Source organism: Panthera onca, chromosome A1 (assembly GCF_046562875.1).
Source record: "Panthera onca isolate mPanOnc1 chromosome A1, mPanOnc1 haplotype 2, whole genome shotgun sequence".
Classification (NCBI taxonomy): domain Eukaryota; kingdom Metazoa; phylum Chordata; class Mammalia; order Carnivora; family Felidae; genus Panthera; species Panthera onca.
This window is the reverse complement of record NC_138339.1, coordinates 4,633,565-4,657,881: the sequence shown is the minus strand read 5'-3', so window position 1 is coordinate 4,657,881 and position 24,317 is coordinate 4,633,565. Positions and strand designations below refer to the sequence as shown.

Here is a 24,317-nt window from a genome sequence, read left to right as displayed (position 1 = left end):
GTGAGTAGTTAGAGTTGCAAGGTTCCTTTGAGACCCTTCTGTTTGAGATTATTTTAACAAACGGGGAAGAAGTAAGGACCTTGGAGATTAAACCATTACCGACAACCTCACGACTCTGTGTTCACCCGTTTCATAGAGCGTTTCACGTGCAGTAGATTCCTTTCTGGTGGCGAAGACGGCATTTCTTATTGTGCGTGATGACAGTGGTGGGGAGGAAACAGGAAGCGTGCAGTTTATGGTCGTGGCATCAGACAGTAGGGCTAACAGGTAGACTCGGCTACTCCCCTCTGCCTAGGGTTTTGTTCCCGTTGCACCATGGCATGTTTCAATTCCAGATTCCCCCAGTTGGAATGTTGAAACTGTCGTTGCAGAAATACCCTTGTTGTCCATAGCCCCCCACCCTGCTTTTGTGCAAGGCTGCGGTCATCGCTTGGGTGGTGAGCACACCTATACCTGAATTAGCTTTAGGCTGTAGGGGCTCTGGGGGGAGATAGCATTTCATTTATTAATTAGAGATAAGGCTTGGATTCTAGCCTTTTGGATGAAAACCGGACATTGTCTTTTGTATGTGCTCTTAAATGATAATTTTAGGAAACGGTGAAATAATGATTCTCAAAGACGTAAAATTAACACGCATCAAAGATTTTATTTCACTCCTTAATTAACGAGGGAATCAGTATGAGGTTCTAACTGGTAGGTAGTCAACTGTCAGTAATCAAGCGCCTCTCCACCAGACGCCAGTTGCTTCTTATGGGCGTGAATCACTAGCAGTGTCATTACTGTGTCACCTACATAGTTGTAGAGACAGGGAAAGGCGGAGATCACCTGGAAGGGCGCCCTGCACAGCAGTGCAGATTTGCTCATTTCGAAGTCTTTTACGCATTTTCCTGACACTATATTTTGAATGCTACCTTTGGACCCGGCTCTAATATTTCACAGAAAGTTTGCCAGTGAAGTTAAAATGCTTACGTTTTTCTACATTGAATTCATGTGGAGTTAACCTAGTAACAGAGTAATTGTTTTCACACAAATATTTTTGTTAGCGAAAATCATAACTTTTACTTCTTTCAACTGGATGTGTTTGGAATTAATTTTTAAAAAGTACATCTAGGTTAGGATAATATAGGAGTTTGGGATTTCCATTCCCAACCTGCACAGGTTTATTATTATTCATTTTATTTTATTATTTTATTTATTATTTTTGTTTCCCTTCCCTTATGTTCATCTGTTTTTCCTCTTAAAGTCCTCATATGAGTGAAGTCATCTGATTTTTGTCTTTCTCTGACTAATTTTGCTTAGCATAATACCCTCCAGTTCCATCCATGTAGTTGCAAATGGCAAGATTTCATTCTTTTTGATTGCCGAGTAATACTCCATTGTATATATATACCACATCTTCTTTATCCATTCATCCATCGATGGACATTTGGGCTCTTTCCATACTTTGGTTATTGTCGATAGTGCTGCTGTAAACATTGGGGTGCATGTGTCCCTTCGAAACAACATACCTGTATCCCCTGGATAAATACCTAGTAGTGCAATTGCACAGGAAATCCATTAAAGTCACTAATGGTGCATAGTAGGGAAACTTTGGGTGGAGGTCGTGAGAGTTGTATGTTTGTTTTTGAATGGCTGTATGACCTTAAACAGTTTTTTTTTTTTTTTTAATTTCACTGGACTTTGGCTTCTTCATCCATAAATAAGAGTGGTTTTTTTAAAGATTAATTAATTAATTTTTTAAAATTTACATCTGAATTAGTTAGCATATAGTGCAACAATGATTTCAGGAGTACATTCCTTAATGCCCCTTACCCATTTAGCCCATCCCCCCTCCCACACCCTCTTCTGTAACCCTCTGTTTGTTCTCCCTATTTATGAGTCTCTTCTGTTTTGTCCCCCTCCCTGTTTTTATATTATTTTTGTTTCCCTTCCCTTATGTTCCTCTGTTTTGTCTCTTAAAGTCCTCATATGAGTGAAGTCATATGATCTTTGTCTTTCTCTGACTGACTAATTTCGCTTAGCATATTACCCTCCAGTTCCATCCACGTAGTTGCAAATGGCAAGATTTCATTCTTTTTGATTGCTGAGTAATACTCCATTGTGTGGGTATATATATATATATATATATATATATATATATATATATATACCACGTCTTCTTTATCCATTCATCTGTCAATGGATATTTGGGCTCTTTCCATACTTTGACTATTGTCGATAGTGCTACTGTAAACATGGGGGTGCATGTGTCCCTTCGAAACAGCACACCTATATCCCTTGGATAAATACCTAGTAGTGCAGTTGCTGGGTCGTAGGGTAGTTCTGTTTTTAGTTTTTTGAGGAACCTCCATACTGTTTTCCATAGTGGCTGCACCAGCTTGCATTCCCAAGGAAGAGTGTTTTTAAACTCATGATTCTTTCAGCACAAGATTGAGTGATTCTCTCTACCATCTCCACTGTGAGTGCTGAATACTGGGTATGCTTCTCAGTGGATGTTACACAGTCCCAACCTGGGGTCATCAGAAGCATCTTAGAGCCCTGGCCCGGGGACCACTCCCCTCCCCAGCTCTGCTGGATCTTTCTTTCTCCCATCAAATTCTCACTTTTGCTTTTGAGAAAGACATAAATTTACTCACCAAGGTACTCCTCTTCTAGAACACTGAGAGCAAAATACTTAACCAGTGGACACCCTTTTTTCCATTTCTGTGAAAAATGTGAAATGCCAAATAACTCTGAAGTAGGAAACAAAAATAGTCCCTCACTGTGCCATTCACACCCTTCCAGATCATAGTTTCCTCAGCTGTCCAATCAGCAGATCTAAATCTTTCATATTTGCAAGTTTTTATTTCAATTCCAGTGAGTTAACATACAGTGTTACATTAGTCTCAGGTGTACAGTTTAGTGAGTTAACACCTCCATACAACACCCATTGTTCATCAGGACAAGTGCCTCTTTAATCCTTATCACCTGTGTCACCCCCTTACCCCTGTCCATCTCTCCTCTGGTGACCATCAGTTTGTTCTGTGCAGTTAAGAGTCTGTTTCTTGGTTTGCCTCTCTCTCTTTTTTTTCCTCTTTGCTCCTTTGTTTCTTAAATTCCACATAGGAGTGAAATCATATGGTATTTGTCTTTCTCTAACTTATTTCGCTTCGCATAATACATTCTAGCTCCAGCCATGTCATTGCAAAAGGCAAGATTTCATTCTTTTTTATGGCTGAGTAATATTCCATTGTGTGTATATTCCATATATATATATATATATATATATATATATATCTTCCTTATCCATCCATCAGTCGATGAATATACACCATGTCTTCCTTATCCATCAGTCGATGGACATTTGCATTGTTTCCATAATTTGGCTATTGTAGATAATGCTGCTATAAACATCAGGGGGTATGTATCTCTTTGAATTAGTATTTTTGTATTCTTTGGGTAAGTACCTAATAGTACAGTTGCTAGATCATAGGGTAGTTCTATCTTTAACTTTTTGAGGAACCTCCATACTGTTTTCCACGGTGGCTGCACCAGTTTGCTTTCCCACCAGCAGTGCAAGAGGGTTCCCCTTTTTCCACATCCTTGCCAACATCTGCTGTTTCTTGTGTTGTTGATTTTAGCCATTCCGAACCGGTGTGAGGTGGTATCTCATCGTGGTTTTGATTTGTATTTGCTGATGATGATGATATTGAGCATCACACTCTTTTCCAGGCTTCCTGGTAGGCACCGGACAACTGTTCTCTATTTTAAGCCCTCAGGATTCAGTTATTCCATTTTACAGAAGAGGAAAGTGATTTTCTTGGAGCTTAAGAGACCTGCCAGGACTGCACTCACAGGGTCCAGGTCAACTGCCAGACCAAGAATATGGGGAAAGGATGTGGAGGTGTTTGAGTTGGTGCTATGCCTGGTCACTTAAATTTTTAAAAACCTACTTTTCTTTCTGTTAAAAGAAATTTCTTGGATTGTTGGTCTGCCCTTGATAAGCTGCTTTTCTTTCTGTTAAATTAAAATAAAATTGAAAGCCAAGGTTAATTGAAGCTAGAGCTTTCTGAGAGATGCATTCCTGTTTCCATCTCTTGCTCTGAGCTGCTCTCCAGCTGGAGGAAGAGCTCAGGACCCCCAGGCACGGGGAGCGTATATGCCATGACTGATGGTTATATTGCCAAATAATTTAATTTTAAAAAATCCTTAAATGCTTAAAAATACTACTACCCCAATTAAAATTTGTGATACAGGCGGCTGATTGATGATCATCTCTTTTGCATCTTACATGTCCTACCTTGAATTATACAGATTATTAGCTTTTCCAAGCTTTCCAGATGTCACCTGCTGCTGCCAGGAAAGTAAACATTGATTACTCCACCCTGACCCTGAACTTGGTCATCAGTCTGGCGATCTCATGGGACGAGAAAAATATTTTCATATTTGGATTTGGAAAAAAGACGTGAGCAGAACACAAACATGTTTTTAATAAATTTTGAGCAGCAGGCTGTCTGCTTATAGAAAAAGTCTCTTTGTTGGGGCGCCCGGGTGGCTCAGTTGGTTGAACGTCTGACTTTGGCTCAGGTCACGATCTTGTGGTCTGTGAGTTCGAGCCCCGCGTCGGGCTCTGTGCTGACCGCTCGGAGCCTGGAGCCCGCTTCGGATTCTGTGTCTTCCTCTCTCTCTGCCCCTCCCCTGCTCATGCTCTGTGTCTCTCTCTCTGTCAAAAATAAATAAAACATTAAAAAAAAGTTTTAACAAATATTAAAAGAAAAAGTCTCTTTGTCAAAGGAAGAGAATATTTTATGAATTGCTCAAAAAGATGTGTTTGCAACCCTTTTTTTCTATAATGACATCATCCAGATTAGAATTATACCCCAAATGACTTTTCCCTCCATTTGAAGTATGAAATTAAATTAAAATTCATTTTATTTACTTTGAGAGAAAGAGAAAGAGAGGCAGAGAGAGAGAGAGAGAGAGAGAGAGAATTCCAAGCAGGCTCCACACTATTAGAGCAGAGCCCGAGGTGGGGCTCGATCTCACAAACCACGAGATCATGATCTGAGCTGAAGTTGGAGGCTTAACCGACTGAGCCACCCAGGTGCCCTGAAATTAAATTTTAAAAATTCACGTTAAGTAACTGGCTTTTAGAAAATAAAGTCAAAATGCAGAAGAATTGTTAAGGTACTCTAGTTTGACTGTTTCATTTTATACCCTGTCCTGGCTATTTTTTTCTGTGTGACCTTGGACAAGTTATTTAACTTCTCTGTGTCTCAGTTTTTTCATCTGAAAATGTCAATAGTAATAGTTCCTGACTCCCTGGGTTGCAAAAGTTAACATCACATAACAAATCAAAACATCACCAAAAAAAAAAAAAACAAAACAAACCCATAACAAATGCTCAATAGATATTTTTGGTAGTAATAGTCATTTCTTACTTATGGTAGATAAGGAGACCAGTCCTAGATTCAGGCAAATATGCTGGATAATGGTATTTAAGATTACAGAGCAAACAGATTCAGGGTTGTTTCTCAGCATAGTGTGCAGATGGCAAACCAGGCTACCATGGAATCAGAATCACATCACAGGTTTGGTGGAGTTCCAGCAGCTGCCTGTTTCCCTGGGGACTTTCCAGGGAGCAAGACAGAACTCCTGACCTCAAGTTACATCACGGCATCATCATCTCTGGACTGATCTGGTATGCCTGTTTTCCACAACTGTTTGGAAGTTACAAAGTTCGTACATAAGACTGTCAGGATAAATACTAGGAGTCCCTATGCTGGTGATTACAAATACAAAAAGCTTAGTTCCCAAATATTGCCAGTATGAGCACAGGTTGACAAAGATGTGGCCCTCCCTTTCTTAGAGTGGTCCTCCTCAGCTACAGCCGAAGTTAGGCCCCCTGTGCATCCAGAATGACTCGCTTAGTGAAGCCGAAGCCAAGTTGTAAATTATTTCTATAGTTTGGTAGTTTCGAGTATGGTCTTTTATTGATTTCTAATCACTCGTGAATAAAGAAATGTTGACCAAAAATTAAATTTACAAACAGCGCACTGATCGTAAACAAGATATTCAGACTAAAATGGTTTTTTAACTACCATCGGTGAATGGTTTACATTTTCCTTGTAGAGATCTTCTTAATCATCACCCTCATCATTTCTTTTCTTTTTTTTTTTTTTTTTTTTTTATTTTTATTTATTTTTTATTTTATTTTATTTTTTAATATATGAAATTTACTGTCAAATTGGTTTCCATACAACACCCAGTGCTCATCCCAAAAGGTGCCCTCCTCAATACCCATCACCCACCCTGCCCTCCCTATCATTTCTTTTCTTGATCTATTATTTATATTCACTGAACAGTGACTGTTTAGCTCCTATTGTATTTTTGTCCTTCGTTAGTGTTGGGACTATAACCGTGCTATCTTGGGTCCCCCGAGAAGCAGACACGAGATACGATGGCACATGTGAGAAGTTACCAGGACGATGCCCGTGAAGGAGAAAAGTGAGGAGCCCGAGGAGGCAGTGGGAGCCTTCAGACCGTGAGGCAGGCCTGACACCGGTGAACAGAGAGGAAAGGTTGAGCAGAAAAGCTCCACACCTCCATGCAGGTTGGAGAAGGATCTGACCAGTCTGTTGAGTTAGTTATTCTCTAGCCAAAGCTGCTCGAAGCAGGAGAACTCTGGTCTGGCAAGAGTGTGCAGGCAGTGGCCGAGAGCGTGTTCCGGCAGCATGGGCTTGGTGTGCATGCAGTGAAGGCTGCAGAGGGCTGTGCCTGAGCCTGTGAATCAGTATTGCTCCCCACAGCAGGAGCACAGAGCAGTGCGTTGGCATGGGGACCACGGTCTCCTGTTTCAAGAAGCTTGCAGCATGTTGGGATGTAGTGTCCTCCATAACCTCCATGGAGGCATGTCCAGGATACCTGTGTAGGCAAGTGGGAAATAACCATTTGCATGGCTTCTGGAACTAATTCTTGACCAATAGAGAGACCTGGTACAACAGCACACAATCATCATTGACAGTGTATGCTTGTTGAGGGCATATCTTGTCTTAGCACCAAGGGACACAATGGAGTGTTGCTTGATCGAGGTGGACGGCAAGCTGTCACCGCTAGCCTTCCCACGCAAAAACTCAGGTGCCTTTGAATCTGTCCACCTGTGGTCCCTTTGCTAGCTTCTGAGCTCTTTGAAGACAAAGATGACAGTTTAGTTTCTCTGTGTTCCCCACGCACAGTAACGTTTAGGCATTTAGCAGATTTGTTCTCATTGTCAATGAGCAACATGTTGAGACACTGATACGTCATTATCATGATCACCATTGCAGTTGTCCCAAACCCCGTCTCCATCCCATATCATCTCTCCCAGGGAATCCTTTTAAGGAACAAGAGAATCACTGTCTTGTGGGACAGCCACTCCCTGCCAAGGTGTCATTTGTAAGATAATGGCTGGCCTCCGGTAATGAAATAGAGGACAGACCTCCTTCCTTCCCTGGATCTCCTTGCTTGCTGACTTGTGCCTTTTCCGTTATTCCTGCCATTTGCCTCCAGACTTCTTCAGGTATGAAAGGTGTGTCTCCCCCAATGAAATCCCTACTTGAGAAAGAACTAGACGTCAAGCTTATGTGGAATTACTTCCCGGAATTGTAACTTCCAGGGCTGTTTGCCCTCTGGTAGGAGAGCGCCATGATCCACAATGAGGGAAAGACGAGCTAGAATTGAAATAGACTCACCTTCGTCCCCTCTGGGCTGTCCTCCTCTAGTTCATCCCTTTTCAATGTGGTTCACTTCGAGAATGTTTAGACATACAGAAAAATGTAGAGCACAATGTAAGGGACCACCGTGGACTGTGACTCAGCCACATGAAATCTTAATACTTCACCATGTTCGCTTCATTCCTTTACGGGCATAAAGTATCACAGGTGAGTCTTGTGAACGTTTGTCCTTGACTCTCTGCTGTCACTTATCACCCCTGGGCATGTTTTTATATTTTCCTATCAGACATGTGCCTCCATAAACGATGAGTCATCTTGTTTTGCATGTTCTTAAGCTTAAGCCACATGATGTTTTGTTTGCGTTCACTTTGAGGGTCCCCAGATCACCCGAGGTTCCGCGCTTCCATGGTGGAAGGATTCCATGGTGCTCGGGCTCCCCGCTGTGACTCGTTGCAGTGGGTCAGAGCTGCGAGGAGGGGGAACGCAGAGTGGGGTGAAGAACACAGTCAGAAAAGGGAAAGGCATGGGGGTGGGGGGTGGGGATGGGGGTGAGGTCAGGAGGAAACCAGGCAGGAGCTTCCTAGGGTTTTGCCCAGCAGCCACACAGAACACGCTTGTTCCTCTGTGTGTGAAGGGTTGTCCTCCAGGGAGTCTGACAGGGGCTCGGGCCCCAGGATTTTCATCGGGGGCTGCTCATGTTGGTGCCCCTGCCTGGCTCAGCACCTGGACTCCAGACGCCCCAAAGGAAAGCAAGTTCCAACACCAACTGCATTGTTTGCACACCTAGTGTTATCATGCCAAGCTTTTTTTTGTTATTTAGGGGATGGAGGGAACCCTCTTGAAATCTGATGCATCTTTCTAAGGACAACAGGCCCAGGCTGGCCGTGTTCATGCTTTTTTTGCACAACGTCCATATTGCAGCAGCTTTAAAAAAAAAAAAAATCAATATTATGGTTTTAAGATTCATCTACTTGATACATTAATTCCAGTTAACTTATTGAATTTTTATGGTATTCTATCGAACATTTAAATTATTCCGTTTTCCCAAGTTGCAAGTAATTGCAGTAACCATTCTTTTAAATGTCTTCTTGGACGTCTATGCAAGTATCTCTGGGCTCTGTGCACATCTTCAGCTTGCTGGGAGTGATCAAAGTACTTTCCAGACTGCTTGCCTTAGAATCCCACCAGAATGTGTGTGAACCCTCATTCCCTTGCCTCCTCACCAAAGCGTAGCACTGTCAGGATTTTCACTGAGCTGATTAGAACAAATGTTCTAATGAATGTTCCCTTCATTGCAGTGAGGGACATAGACACACACCTGGGTGGCACGGGGCGAACACGGCAAGGACTCGGAACTGCTAGAAGGCGGTCCATGCAAGCTCAGGACAGATAGAAGAGAGGAGCCAACTCTCCCCAGCCGTTCACATCTCTGGCAAGCATGCTTTGAGAAATACTGAAATAGCATTAAGGGAAGTTGCACTTCCTGATCTATTACTTTTATCTGTCATCAAATACTGCCAGTTTCTGGGTAAAAAATAATCAGGGTTCCTTCCTGTGATTCATATACCAGTCAGAAATTCTTGGCTTCCTAGAACTCCAATAAAAACTCTAAATAGCTCAGTAATAATTCTTAACAGTACTTTCTTTTTGGCTGAAGAACTCCAAGAGTACGGTCAGGCACAAAGGGAAATGTTTTCCACATCTCCATAAGGATTTCTAAAGGCTCCCTTCCCTGAATGTCCCGTGTCAGCAGGATGGGGGCGTGATGCCCACTCACACGCTTTGTGTATGCTCTGCAGCTCACCCTGGGGAGACTGAGTCCAGTAAATGAGGTGCTCACAGGCCAGTGGAAGGCAAAGCAGACCAGATCAGCTGTCCCCAAGCTGTCCTGCCCGGAGACCTGCATCGGACACAGAGAAGGTGAGGAGGTCCATGGTTTACAGGAGACCTTGCCACCAAAAATAGGAATTTATAACAATAGCAAAGGGTTTTATGGGCTGAGTCATGTCCTTCCAAAATGCATAGGTTGAAGTTCTAGCCCCCGTTTGCCTCAGAATGTGACTGTATTTGGAGACAAGGTTTTTATAGAGGGAATTAAGTTGAAACGAAGGCATTCATGTGGGCTCTACTCCAGTATGACCAGTGTCATACTGAAGAGGAGATCAGGACACAGAGGGAAGACGGAGTGACGACACGGGGAGAAGATGGCCACTATAGCCCGGGAGGAGGCATCAGAAGGAAGCAGTCCTTCCAGCATCTGGATCCTGGACTTCCAAGTCTTTAGAACTGTGAGAAAATAATACGTTTCTGTTGTTCAAGCCACTGAGTCTGTGGTACCCTGTTGCGGTGGCCCTGGGCGACTGATGGGGGACGCATGATGGAGAGGTGTTGAAGGCAGGAAGGAGCCAGCCTCAGAAAAGACATGCAGGGAGAGGGGAAGGTGTAGAGGGAGGAGAGTCTAGCTGGTATCTGTCTCCTTTGATGCTCCTCCCACCTCCCCCTCCCCATCTCTCGGTCATGCAGTGGAAAACGCGTGTTGGGGAAGCCCTGTGCTTCACAGGGTGGAGCTCTAGCCACCCAGGGAGAAGGCTTGCATTCTTCCCTCAGAGGCCCCCAGGGAAGGACTTGGGTGTGAGGTTGCCCCGAAAAAGCCAAGGTGCTGGGATGAGGAAGGTCAATGCTGGGGCAGCCATGAGGGTGAGCCGGCAGGGCCACCCTGGGGGCAGGAGAAGGTCCAGGAGGTCAGGGTTGGGCTGAGCAGATTACAAGGTGTTGGAGAGGGTGGTGGGGGTGACTCCCAGGGCTGGGGTGAGGACTTCACACTGCTGGCCAGGAGGAGCGAGCTGGGGTATGTTGCATGGGAGGTGGCCCCTGTGAGCATTGCCGAGATGCGTCAGGGGAGCCTGGCCCAGAGCACCCTCCGGCCTGCGGTTTTAATCTTTCTTCTTGGAGCGTGATCGAAGGCGCTGAGCAGCAGAATGGCACGTTCAGGGTCAGATCCCAGTTTGCTCTTTGGACCAACAGCTTCTGAATCAAGCGAGGCACTGGCTAAAAATTGGATTTATAGCCACACGCGAGACCTACTAAATCAGACTTCCTGGGGTGGAAGCCAGGAATCTAAATTTTTAACAAGCTCTCCAAGCAATTTGGAGACACACTGGGGATTAAGAATCATTGATCGGGTGTCTGGAGGAGTAACGTGGAAGTTGCTGGCAAAGACTTTGCCTGCCCCGTCTCTCCTCTCTTTGTTGCTTTCGACCTTACTCTAAGTAGAACAAGTCTTGGTTATTTTGCAAGGTTATATTCCCTGGCTATAGAAAGCCAGCACGTGTGTGTACGTGTGTGTGCATAAGACTGTTTGCTATGAAACCCTTGACAATCTGCTACGTGAAACCCACACTGCTTCCCTGGGGAGGCCAAAGGGAACAAAGCAAAGCAGCTCAAAGAAAAGGATCAGGAAGCAGAAGCAGTTTGGATTAACAAGACACTCAGCAAAGCTAATCTGTAACCCACTAAGGTCAAAATCAGGCAGGCAGGGCCCACTTTAGGGGCCTTTTCTCTTTTCCATGAGGAAGACAGGCAGCCCTCTTGTGGGCAGGGGCCGATTTCAAGTGGAACAAGGTCCCTTCCCCTGACTTTGCCGGGGATGAAGCCCTCGTTATTGGGCTTCTTGTTTAGGTGACGATCTCGGCACGAAGGCCATTCAGGAGATAGAGTGCATTGCTCACGATGTACAGCACCTTGTATGTCGCTTGGCGATACGTTGCCTCCATGGACGTTGCTTCCTTACCGACTTGAGGCATGTGCACCTATGACGTATGTTCTCTCCAGGGTCTGTTTATGAGGGGAGGTGGTCAGGGCTCAAGCAACGATGGAAGGAGGGTCCTGACAGTGGCACCTGGGATGATATAGGACTCAGGACCATGGGGAGGAACGTGTGAAGAAGAAGCTATTGCCGTTCTCTGGGCCAGTTCTAGTCCATCTTTGCAGGGTACTGTTATCTCTCACTGGACCACACACCTCTTACAATTCACTCTGCTTGTCAGAGGCTGTGTGTTGAACATGCGTCAGCTCAGTGCATTCCTTGGGCCATTTCTGCTCCTTGTTCAACAAAGATTACAAATAGATTAGGGAGGGGATCTGTGTCCACTGGGCTTGGTGGCTGTGACTTCCCACAGACATCTTTATGGCGTTCAGGAATGTACGTAAAGCTCACACTTTGGTGAGGAAAGACTCACTAATCAAACAATCACAGTGAAGAATATATTAGACATGCTCTTGGAAGAAACAGAAGACCCTGAGAATGTGTAGCCCAGAGCTGGAATCCCCTGTGAATAAGAGAAGGTCCAGTTATTGAGATGCCCACACTCTGGGAGACTACATTGGACCTGGGAATACCAATTAGGTGAAAGGAACGACCTTGTAGGACAGCAAGGTGTGTCTGGCAATAGTGAGCTGTGGGTCGATTTGACAGGCATTTGGCAGGTGAGAAAGACGGGAGTTGGTGTGGAGTTGACACTGGGAAAGGAGAGGGAGACACCAAAGGTCGTGCCGAGGTGGTGGCTTGTACAGTTGGTAAGTGGTTGGTGCCATTCTCTGAGGAGGGGAACGTTTGGGGCCATGCTCATGGTTGGGGGGAGCAAGGGTGGAGGTGATGAGTTCAGTGTCTGGTGGGTGATGAGTTGAGTTTGAGGTTACCTTGAGACATCCAAGTGAAGACACTGAGTGAGCACTTAGACGTGAAGGTCGAGAGCTCCATAGGCAGGTCTGTGCCTGGAGGGTTCACTTGGGGATCTTTGGGGTGTATTGCTGCCATGCTTAAAGTTGCCTCTGGTGTCTGCACCATTTATCAGCACCATGTCAACCGTTTTCGTCACCAGCTCCATTGCCCCCAGAAATTCTGTGAATGAGGGCCTAAGGAGGAGAGAGATACAATCTGATTTGTGTTTCTTAAAGACCACTCTGCCATGAGGAGGTGGACTGGACATAGACCAGTGCAAGTGGGGAGCCCACATATGATGCTATTCTGATCAACTGGGGGAGACATGTTGTAGGTGAGGACTCCTCGCCAGGATGGGGATAGGGAAGAAGATGGCTTTGGTTATATTTTGCAGGTGGAGCTGATAGGATTTGCTTGTGGGCGGGATGTAGGACGTGAGAAGAAGACAGAGGTCAAGAAGAATTCTTAGATGTTTTGTCTGAGCAACTAGGACAGTGGTGCTCCAATGCACACAGGTGCAGGAGACTGGAGGGGCAGCCATTGGGAAGGGGTGTGCCATGTTTGAGATGCCCACGTTTACATCAAGTGGGATGTTAGAGAGCTGGCTGGAGTCCATTACTGAGGAGGAAAGCCTGGCTCCTTGGGAAACCCAGGAAGCGAGGGACCTCTGAGGGAATAGAGGGTGCCAAAAATTGGGGTCCTAGTTGTTGAAGACTGTACATCCTCTGAGATGCTGCCTTTGGGACTGGGATGGGGGTGTGGGTCTCAGGTCCTAGCTCTCTCTCCCCTCCTTCCTGGCTCCATGCACACATAATTATTCAGATAAATGAGGTTGGAATGATTGCCAACGGAGACCTAAATACTTCCATTCATCCTGTTAATTCCTTCTTTCCTCTTCCTTCTAAGGTATCTGAGAGGGAGACCAAGGGCAAGAGAGGACTGGCCTTGTTATAACGGAGACCTAAATACTTCCATTCATCCTGTTAATTCTTCCTTTCCTCTTCCTTCTAAGGTATCTGAGAGGGAGACCAAGGGCAAGAGAGGACTGGCTTTGTCATAAGTGTCGGCACAGACGGGAGTGAAAACTTTGTACCAGAGCTCAGCGAATGGCCCTGCCACCCAAGTTGGCCTTATTTAACTGATTAAGGGACTTCCTGATCTTTGGAAAATCCTGGAGCTGGTGAAGACAACTTAATCTTTCTGTACCTTAAATAGTTGCCTCTTGGCTACTGTGGCCACCTGCTTTTCTTCTTGCTATTATCTCAAGAAATATTCTATTCTCTGTATGGACCACCCAACTTAACCACTCATACTGTCCTAACAACCAGTTTGATTCTGTCCCAGAACCCTGGACTTTACCTGCAGGACCCATGAGAGGACAGGGGCTCTGGGGAAAGTTCAGAGAGGTGGCAAATGTGTTCCTTCCCTAAGCTGTTTCTTTTCTGTTTTCAGGGACCTTAATGCACATGTTCTATCTGATCTTCTTTCTGGATCAAGGGTTTTTCTGTGTTGTGTACAAATGTAGTTACTTGTAAAACTGTGACCCAAGCTTACTGTAAAATACCTCTTAGTTCTCATGATAGTCAATATGTAGAAATGGCAGGAGTGGCCTGTGACCTTCCGGTTAGCTGTTGGCTGTGTTTTAATTGGTTGGGTTTCCAGATGTCAGATTTCTCTAGTGTCATGACATAACTTCCTTAGAGGGCTGGCTGCATGGCTCCCGCCTGCAGGGAGCCAAGCTGGGTTTGGTCTACATCATCCAAAGGCATGTTAGATTGTATATGTTCCTAGCAAATGGTTGACAGTTTCCAGTCCAGAAAACTTGCCAGCTGGGCCAAACCCTGATTCAACGTCTCCCTTTGAAGAGAACAAAACAAACCGTGAGATGGACGTCTACAGTCTGTCTATAGGAGTCTTCCTTGTGTGGCTGGGGCAGACTTGGAGTGTGGTCATCAAGGTCAGATGCTGGTCCTTCCAGGACCTGAAGAGCCTGTAGCCTTGGGGCTCTGGGCTGGGCAGTCTCTGATCGCTTCTAGGGAAGCCCCCTCCCTCCGTGTCTTGGTCGGCCACGTGGTCCTTCAGTAGCCCAAGGCCACTGCAGATGGGGAGAGTAAGTAACTAGCTCCAGGTGTCCGGGGCGCTGTGCAGCTTCTGGGGGGAGAGCTGTTAGGTACAAACCAGCACAACATGGGCATTTCTTCCAGTTTCTGGTCCTGACCTCCATCCAATCTCTGAGTCACTGGATTATCTTTCTTTAGTATTTTATTTTATTTTTATTTTTAAAATGCTTATTTATTTTTGAGAGAGAGAGAGAGAGCACAAGCAGGGGAGAGGCAGAGAGGGTGGGACAGAAGATCTGAAGCAGGTTCCTCATGGACATCAGAGAGGGAGATCATGATCTGTGCTGTCGGAAGATTAACCGACTGAGCCACCCAGGCACCCACTGGACTATTTTTAAAGCATTTTGGGGGAATACATCCAGGCATTTCACAGATGTGATGTAAAAATCTTCTCCCTTTCCTTCCCTACCCCCTCTTTTCTCCTTCTCTTTTTCTTCTTCCTCGTCTTCCTTCTATGGAATCATTTCCCTCTTCTCTCTGGCCACAAGTTCATCTATAGAATCCTTGAAATAAGGTCTCATGGTATTTGCAGTGCCATGAGGCTAGGTGACATAAATCAAATCAAATTGGGCTTGATTTTTTGCTGTACCTTTTGGGGACTTTTTCCTCCACTCTTGTCTCTGATCGATTTAAGACAAATGGTGCTATCTTTAATTTGCAAGTTCCCTACTTCAGCATTGCTCCCCTGATTGAATATCCTGTGACCTAATACTTCCCCTGAGAGGGGTTTCCCTTAAGGTCATTAACGCAATGATACCAAAAGTCATTTTCGAAATCAAATTTATTTCCATTGCTATAAATCTTCATTTTGATCCCCACAAGAGCTTACTTGAAATCTTTCATGGTCTGTTTCAAATTCAATTCGGTAGGATTTGACATAGTTTTCAAAGGCCCTCAGAATGGCAGGACCAAAACTTCGTTGGATATTGTTGTTGCCTGTGAAGTACACCCCTCCCCCCCACAACAGAATTATTTCTTGCATTATGTTCATTTACTTTCTGGATTAATTTTATGGTGGAAGAAGCTGACTGCTGATTTCTTCTGGGAAACACATAAGGAGTCCAGATTTTAATATATTCTTTCCTTCTGCCAAGAAAACTTCACGAAGCCTCAACTTTGTGAATATATATAACCCAGCTCTCAGAATTCATTTGTGCAGTAGTCTGAATTCAATCCATTAAGCTCCATCCTAAAGTCCCTGTGTATGCAAAATTCTCGCTGGGGTTTAAATTAATTGATAAATAGTTGCATCTTTAAGTTTCAGATTATTTTAGAAAGTGCATGGGTTGGCTGTAATTTCTAAGGTGGTTTGTGATGATTGGCTGTCTCCAACAAAGAGGCTTTCACCAGTTGTGGAAACCTTGCTTATTTATCTCCTCATTATGAGTAAAAATAGATACTAATAAAGCCACCAGCGAGATGACCCAAACCTTGTAGCAGCTAAAGAAATGACAATTCAGCTGTTAAAAGTTGCAGGGAATAATTAAGCTGGTCGCTGGGAGGCCTCTGTCTCCCGTAAAGAGACTAGAAGTGCAGGGCGGCTACCGGGGCCTCAGTTGGGAACGTCCCCAGCCAGTCTCTCTCGGGAGACTCTGTTCAGCTACTTTGGAGAGACCCCTTCTTCTGAATGGACTGATTCTGTCAAACCTCAACCATCGCAAGGTACAAGGTGCATGCCTAATGCTATTGGTTTTGGCACTGAGCAATCCTTGGATTCTTTCCTTATCAGGTGTAGTATCAGGTTTCCCATTCACTAAGTAATATTCATGCAAAGTCACAACCAGGAACGCTGGGGATTCACATGCAGCCACGGGTGGCCATGTGACAGCCTGCACTGATGGGGAGTGGGTGGAAGAGAGGCCTGCCCCTCTGGGTTTGGTCCTTCCTGAACTCAGAAGCCAGATCCTGTCCTGTCCCTTCCCACTCACTGGAATATAGGTGGGGGAGCCACAGAGCAGAAAGGACCTGGATTCCTGCATGAGCCCATGGCAGAGAGTGGCTCCCCCTGCCCAGGGCTGGGCACGACGCGATGGGTTCATGAGGAACTTCCTTTCAAACGTACTGCATTTTGGGATTTCGCAGGTTAGAACTTACAAACACTTACCCTGATGAACACACCGCATGAGTTCCCAAGGTCTCTGTAACAAAGCACCACAGACTGGGTGGCTTACCCAACAGAAATTTATTATCTCATAGTTCTGGAGACAAAAGGCAAACTCAAGGCGTCAGCAAGGCCATGACCTTCTGAAACCTGCCCGGGAGACTTCCTTGCCTCTCAGCGTCTGGGGGTCCACTGGAAGTCTTTGACGCTCCTTGGCTTGTAGATGGGTTGCTTTCATGTTCACCTGGTGCTTTTCCTGTGTCTCCATATTGTCCGCCCTCGATGCAGGTCAGCGCCTGTGTCCCAGTTTCCCCTTTTGATGAGGACACCCGTTGTATTGGTTTGGAGCCCAACCCTGATGACTTCATCTTAACCTGATTATCTCTGGAAAGACCTCATCTCCAAATATGGTCACATTCTGAGGCGCTGGGTGTTGGGACTCCTACGTATCTTTTTGGGAGACACAGTTCACCCGTGTTCACTGGGGCCTCACGGTGCTCTTGGCATCTCTCGGAGCATTGACACAGATTACCTTATTTCATTATCGTGGTGCCTTCGTGAAGAGAATAGTCTTGCTGCCCCTTTGTTGGGTGATGAAACAGGGATGCAGAAGTATGAGGTAACTCTCCAGGTCACACACATTCGACGTGAGTGCTGTGTGTGCAACCAGAACCCGCATCATGTGGTCTTGCCCATCTCTCAGAAAGGAGCTCTGGTCATCAGCAAGAAGAGAAACAGGTAGTTGAGGCTGTCCGTGGGGATCCTGCGACCCCCCTAATACTTCCTGATGACCTGAGGTGTGAGACTCCTCTGTTCCGAGAGGCTGTAGGGAGATTCTGATGCACTCGTGCTAATGGAGGTGAGTGGACCAGGAGCTCCTGTCTTTGGTCTTTTGGGAGCCTCAGGCAGGCCCCACTGAAGTTCCGCCCCATTCCTCCCAGCCAGTTCCCCCCAGATCCCCCCAGCCAGTTCTTGAGTCTGGCTGCTTCCCCGTGGGTGTGCGTTGCCTTTGTAAGTGGTGGGCTCTTATGTAACATCCGGCCTCTCCTTGTGGCCACCTCTGTTTCTGTTTCTCTGGGAGCTTCCCTTTCTGTTTTTGTGCAGTGCTCATGGGTTTCTAAAGGGTCAGAGTTCAGCTTTGGTGCAGGAATCCAGGCTCTTGGACCTACCTGGAAGTGAGTGTACCGTGTGGGGTGTGTAGTGTGAGCTGTGGCTAAAGAGTTCCGCTGGGGCTGGAGCACAGAGAGCTGCAATGCCAGTGGGCAGCTATGGGCCACTGGGGGCAAGGCCTTCACCCCCATGTTCTTAAGGCTACTCGGTATACTGGAGATGCTCAGCGTCCGCTTGCCCCACAACACACTGTAAAGATGACGTCTCCTGATTAAGGTCCAAGGGGAGGGTCTGTTCCATCCTTGCTTAGATGATGACCTTCTGCCATATCCTGAACCCCTTAGAGCTCATCATAAGTTGCCCACTGCCCCCACATACCACCTTCCAGCCTGTAAGCTTTTGAAAGCAGTTTCAATTACAAATGACATCAGATCTAAATCAGGATCTGAGGAGAGCAGCCTGCTTTTAATCAATCACTCCAGTTGACTGCTTTATGTGCCTACTGGCAAAAAATAGATCCAGTCCATTTAATAAGATTGCCCAGCCAAGGAGAGAGCCTGACCTGTGAGTTCCTCACTCGGGGGCAGCAGGCACCTGCAGGGTGGCAGGGAGTTCCCGGGGCTTCTCCACGGGGCTGTTTGTGACCATGGTTTCTGACTGACACCTCTCGTTTACAAGGTGACCCAAGCACAGAACCTTTTAATTAGCCCACAGATCCGGAGCGCTTTGTGTGGGTGACTGTCAGTTTCTTTGCCTTCCGCGGCCCTCTGTTGCCAAGGCAACACTCTCCCAACAGTGGATCAGGCTGCGGCAGGGCAGTGGAGAGGCAGGCAGCCCGGTGCCAGCTCCCAGCCAGATAGTAAATATTCGTGATAAGACCGCGAGGTTAAAAACTGCATTGCCGATGAGTTTTATTATTCAGGGTCAGCATTACGCAGTGCTGGGGGGGGTGGAGAAAGGAAGCTTGTTTGTCTGAAGGCTATAACACAGAAGCAAAAGTACCAAAGTCTAAAAAAATAACACAGAAAGTGTGAACACTTCTCAGCTGTTGTGTCTTGACTTGATTAATATCAAATATTTCCATGGAAGTACAAAGAATATGGGATTATCTTTCTTAACAAGTAATATCACTGTAATATTGTCTTGCCCATGTGTTTGTTTAATAACTGAGTCACAAGGGAATGTGCTTAAGAAGCTGAGATCCAGTCAACATGTAATAAATAGTCTGCTGGAAGTAGGGGCATATTCGAGCTGCCCTGGACTCGTGAATATGTTTATCCCTTCCTGTGAGGACATTTTGGGATGAACAAATCTGAGGGTAGATGCTATGTCTATTAAAAAACAAATACAACTGCTGATATTCACCCTGCAGATAGTTCCAGAAGAGAAGTAATGGGAACCAGTCACAGGCCAACTCAAGTAAGATCTTTCTCTCCCTTCTGATCACTTGGGTCTTCGATTCCTGGAGGGCTCTCAGGTTCTGGTTGGTTCCACTGCTGGTTGACAGGACAAGGCTGGTGCCAACGCCTGGTACAGTCTGGGCCACAGGGTGTGAAATTGGGCTTCTTTTCACCTAAAGATTTAGCCCTGGGAAGGGATCATAAATTGCCAGTTGGGTCCTTAGATCCTCATAGGAAAGTCATTCCATAGGAACGGGACTGCTTCAAGATAGAGGAAAGACTTACCAGATCAATACTTGTAGGAGTATTTCATTAAGTGTTAAATAACTATTGTAATTACATCACCTGCAGCTTACTTGATTATTTAATTCAGCCTGTTGAGGAATTAATTACTATTTAATCAGTGCTGTCATTTAGAGGACAGACATAATCACCGAGTTTCTGTGCTGGTAATGACACAGTACCATTCTTCTTCTCAGTCTGGTGTGGTCTAACAGCTGGAGGCGATATTCCCATCTGCTTGTTGGATCTTCTGGATCCAGATGAGTGTGGGCTGGGTGTTGACTGAGCACCTACAGGGAGCCACTCAAAAGTGTATCTGCAGGTCACAGGGTGACATCGCCTGTCCTGGTGCCATTTCTAGGCACTGGATGGAAGGGGCAGGAGCATCTTCGATAGTGAATGTCACAGCTGACACCCGCAGTTGGTCAAGGCTGCAGGAGACAGAAAAGCAAAGCCATATTTTAAAATTTCCAGTAGGCCAGTATTGCTTGAAAGGAAAAGCTGATAAATTGTAAAGCATCCGTTCTGTGAAAGAAACTGTCAAGGGAATGAGAAGGCAAGCCACAAATTAGAAGAAAATATTTGCAAAAGACACATATGATATATCCAAAATACACAAGAACTCGTAATATTAAACAATAAGAAAATGAACAGCCTATTAAAAAATGGGCAAAAGACCTGAACAGACACCTCACCAAAGAAGACATACAGATGGCTAATAAACATGTGAAAAGACAGCCCACATTATATGTCATCAGGGAAATGTAAACTCAAAGAGCAATGAGATACCACTGCACACCTATTAGAATGGCCAAAATCCAGAGCACTGACGACACCAAATGCTGGCGAGGATGTGGAGCAACAGGAACACTCACTCTTCGCTGGTGGGAATGCAACATGGTGCAGCCACTTTGGAAGACAGTTTGGCAGTTTCTTACAAACTGAACATACTCTTGCCATATGTTCCCGAATTTGTGGTCCTTGGTATCTACCCAAAGAAGCTGAAAATTTATGTCCACACAAAAACCTGCACATAAATGTTTATAGCAGTTTTATTCATAATTGCCAAAACTTGGAAATAACCAAGATGCCTTCAGTAGGTGAATGGATAAGCAAACTGTGATATATATAGACAATGGAATATTATTCAGTGCTAAAAATAAATGAGCTCTCAAGACATGAAAAGATGTGGGAGAGCCTTAAGGCTCTTCTAAGTGAAAGAAGCTAATCTGAAAAGGTCACATGCTGTCTGATTCCAACTCTATGACATTCTGGAAAAAACAAAACTATGAGACGGTAAAATTATTGCCAGGGGTTCGGGGTGGGGGGAACAGGAGAAGCACAGAAAATGTCTAAGGCAGTGAAACTACCCTGTAAGGTACTATAATGGTGGATATGCATCACTATATGTTTCTGAAACCCACAGAGGCACAACATCAAGAGAGAACCACATATAAACTGGGAACCCTGGGTAATAGCGGTGGGTCACTGTTCGTTGTTCCAACAGATGTGTCTGCTCTGGGGCACGATGTTGATAGTGGGGGAGCTTATACACATGCGGGGGTAAGGTATGTAGGAACTCCATACTTCCCACCCAATTGTTCTGTGAACCTAAAACTGCCCATAAAAATAAGGCTTATTAATTTAAAAAATAACACACAGGAGAAAAGTCGTGTCATTGAACAAAATTACAATGGAGACTTCAAGATGACTGAAGAATTGCCCTCTTTAATTGTGTATAGCTACATATTTGTGGCTCCTTGCACAGACCTGACTAAGGCTTTAACTCATCGTGTAAGATGGATGTATACACAGGTGAGAGCTGACTGGTGCAGCTGGCTTCTTTTCACTTCTTGTGAGGCAGCTAGAAAAATTCCAATGCTGGCTGGGGGCTCTGGCCAGATCATGATGGAGTTTCCAAGTGTTCTTGGGTTCTGTTGGCCAGCAAGATCTTGAAGAAATATTACCATGGAAGTTTCAAACTCTGAGAAAGGAGAACATCTTTCCACAGCATCTCCAAGCATCTGTCCTTGTGGGTAGTGAATGGTTTCTCCTGTGAGTGGCACGGGAGGCCCGCATTAAGTCAAGTGGCACCTAGAAAGTGCAAAGGAGGTTTTTATGTGGGAAAAATTTTCAGTTACATTCAATATGCAGCATCCTCAATTCACCCAATTATAATGGCTACAATTTATTGGGTGCCTCAGAATCCCTGTGCCAGGGATATTTTTTTATTACAACCATGTGGGAAAGTATCACCTTCCCTCTTGTAAATGAGGAAAGGGGGCTCAGAGAGGTTAAGTGACTTTCCCAAGGCCCTAGGTAAAGTGAGGATAAAGTGGGGATTCCAACTCTATGGGTAACTCCCAAGGCCCGTGTGATTTTCAGCATGCCTCCTGTAGTTTCCATCCCACTCTGACTCAGCACGGGAAAATTCCAGCCCAGCCACTCAGGGTTCTTTAAGCCACCTGGCAGATGTCATTGACCATCTTCCAAAAGGGCCTGCGTTAGCTATTCAAAGACTCTGTGGTGATGACACAAATTGGGATAGAGCCAAATGTTGAAGTCAAGGCTCTCTTTCCTTCACCTAAGAGATACTATGTGTTGCAAGTGGACGTTCTAGCCCTATTTCCTGGCACACGCAACTTGGTAAACAAATGTCTGATTCAGGACATCCTGGGATTCCTAACAACCCCCACAGCACTTGTCAGCATGCAGAGGATCTCCACTTAGGATGCTAGAATCTTGGAACGCACGTCACGCCGGAGATGGGTACACTATCTCTCTCCCAGAACAAGAGAGACCAATCGCTCAACAGCCCAGTTTATTTTCAGCAACTCCAAGTGTGAGGAAGCTAGCTCTTCGTTTTTGGTCAGCGAAGACTCCCATCCTTGTATGTCCTCTGATCAATGGCTGTTCTGCTTTTATAATCACATAGAATAATGCTGCTCTCCATTACCTAGCAGTCAGACGGCCATTTGGCCATAGGGTTCAAGACTTTCCTCAGGCTTCCTCGGCTATTTTCTCATGTGCTGAGGTGAACAGATAGATCACCATCCCAACTGGGCCTTGAACGAAGAACTCAATTTTGGTGACTATGGATAAGACTAGGTACCCTTTGTACAAGTTTTCTTGGAGTCCCGTAATTTCAACTCACTGTATGGACAAGACAAGCATGGGGAGGGTGGATATATGTACAAGCCAGGCAAACTCAAGGTCATCCTTCAGTCAAGAAGTGGGAGATCTTATTGCAGCCATCCCCAGCTGGCCCGTCCCCATGGCCTAGACTCTCCCTAAATTCCATGTCTGTTTTACTTCTTACTTTCTATCATTGTCCATTGCATCCCAGTGGGGACCATTACACAATCTCAACCTTGATGGGCCCTAAGTGGACAGGCTGACTTAACTCATGCAGACATTAGCAAGAATGTACAAAATTCTTAGTCCTCAGTTCACATTTTTAGGGGAATTCAACAAATCAACTGGTGTTCCCACTGTAATATCAAGGTACAGAAATGCTATGTGTGTATTGTCTCAGGAATTAAATCCAACTGCCCCCAACTTCTTTCACTGGGCCCCTTTTATCTCTAAACTGTGAAGAAATGTGAAATAACCATTCTACTTGACAGAGAATTGATTGGTTTTTGTAAAATATATTTTTCTTTTTTTTCTCAAAGTACACTCTGGAGGAAAGGTCGGGGGAGGAGGCGGGAATTCCATCTGCATTAGATCCCTCCTTAATACAGAGTATGGCTTGATCTGGGAGTTTTTTTGTAAGTACAATGTACTTTTAAAGGTGTCATTCACATTTTTTCCACGGGTGACCATCTGGTATTTGAATAGCACTTCTTAGTGGAGGTAGGAAAAAAGCTCTTTCTTTAAACAGCAAGATAAACAGCTGACTCATTCCTCACCTCTAATTGTAATTCGAAATACTGTATTTGTAGCACCTGACATCTTTTTGTTACTGCTTTAACTCTAAGATGAATGGGGCTGCTGCATTTGTACCGTTGAAGCCTGATGTCTTAGGAGGTCTGGATTCCAGAGTAGATGACAGATAGGTGGAGACGCTCATAAATGCATGTCATAAGTGCACTGGAAAAGATCGTAACAGGTGCGCAGTTTGTGGTGTTGCTTAAATGCAATCTAATTTCAAGATTCACATACTGGTATTTTCCAAAAAAGTTCAGAGGAAGAAAAGAGGCTTGCTGCACTGAGAACTTCAGAATGCATAAATTAGCAGGGGAACTACACAGGCAGGATCATTCCAAATGTATGATAATCTATATTTCAGCATTTATGGTCGCCTGGTATAAATGAGGGGTAATTTCATTTCTGCCATCCCTGCAGGAAAGCCGGACATGTTGTGGCATCTTCATTTGAAATGTGCAGGCTGTGTTCAACGGGACTTTTTACCCTAGATTTGTTAACCTATCATGATGACAATCTATAATGCAGACGGAGTTTTGGGTTTTGTAGCTGGGCACAGGGTGCAATGAGATCGAGCGTACATTTTCTTGGCATGGAGCATGAATTATGATTTCTCTAATGGGCTGCAGCTCCCTGTAAAATACTTCCTATTTATTGAAAGTAAATGTTAAATTGTTAACAGTGTATTTCTCTGCATTTTTCAAATTATTATTTTATGGCAAGAAATTGAAATATGGATTGCAGTCATAAGAGCCTTTATACTAAGCATCAATTCAAAATAGTTTGCTGCAGCGAGGCATGAATCAATTAATGCATGCACCTGGCAATCTCAAAGCCCCAAATTGTGGACAACCTGTTGGCTATAGCCTTTGACTTGGGCCACTAGCCCAAGACCTATTTGCTGAACTTGGTTGGGGGGATGGGCTGTGAACCCACATAGTGGCCACGTCCTACGTAAATGCAGTT

At 45.0% G+C, this 24,317-nt stretch overlaps 1 protein-coding gene across 2 annotated transcripts in view; it reads left to right on the top strand.

Annotated features, from left to right (window-relative positions):
- Positions 1-24,317, top strand: part of MED10 (mediator complex subunit 10) — a 179,778-nt gene that overhangs the window by 99,621 nt on the left and 55,840 nt on the right. The window contains exon 4 of one of the 2 annotated variants that reach the window (XM_078444243.1): positions 9,491-9,736. The exons of the other annotated variant lie outside the window; for it this stretch is intronic. Coding sequence (XP_078300369.1) covers positions 9,491-9,721 — 231 coding nt within the window. The 3' untranslated portion in view covers positions 9,722-9,736. Of the gene's footprint in view, positions 1-9,490; positions 9,737-24,317 lie in introns of those variants that run through there. 2 annotated transcript variants of the gene reach the window in all.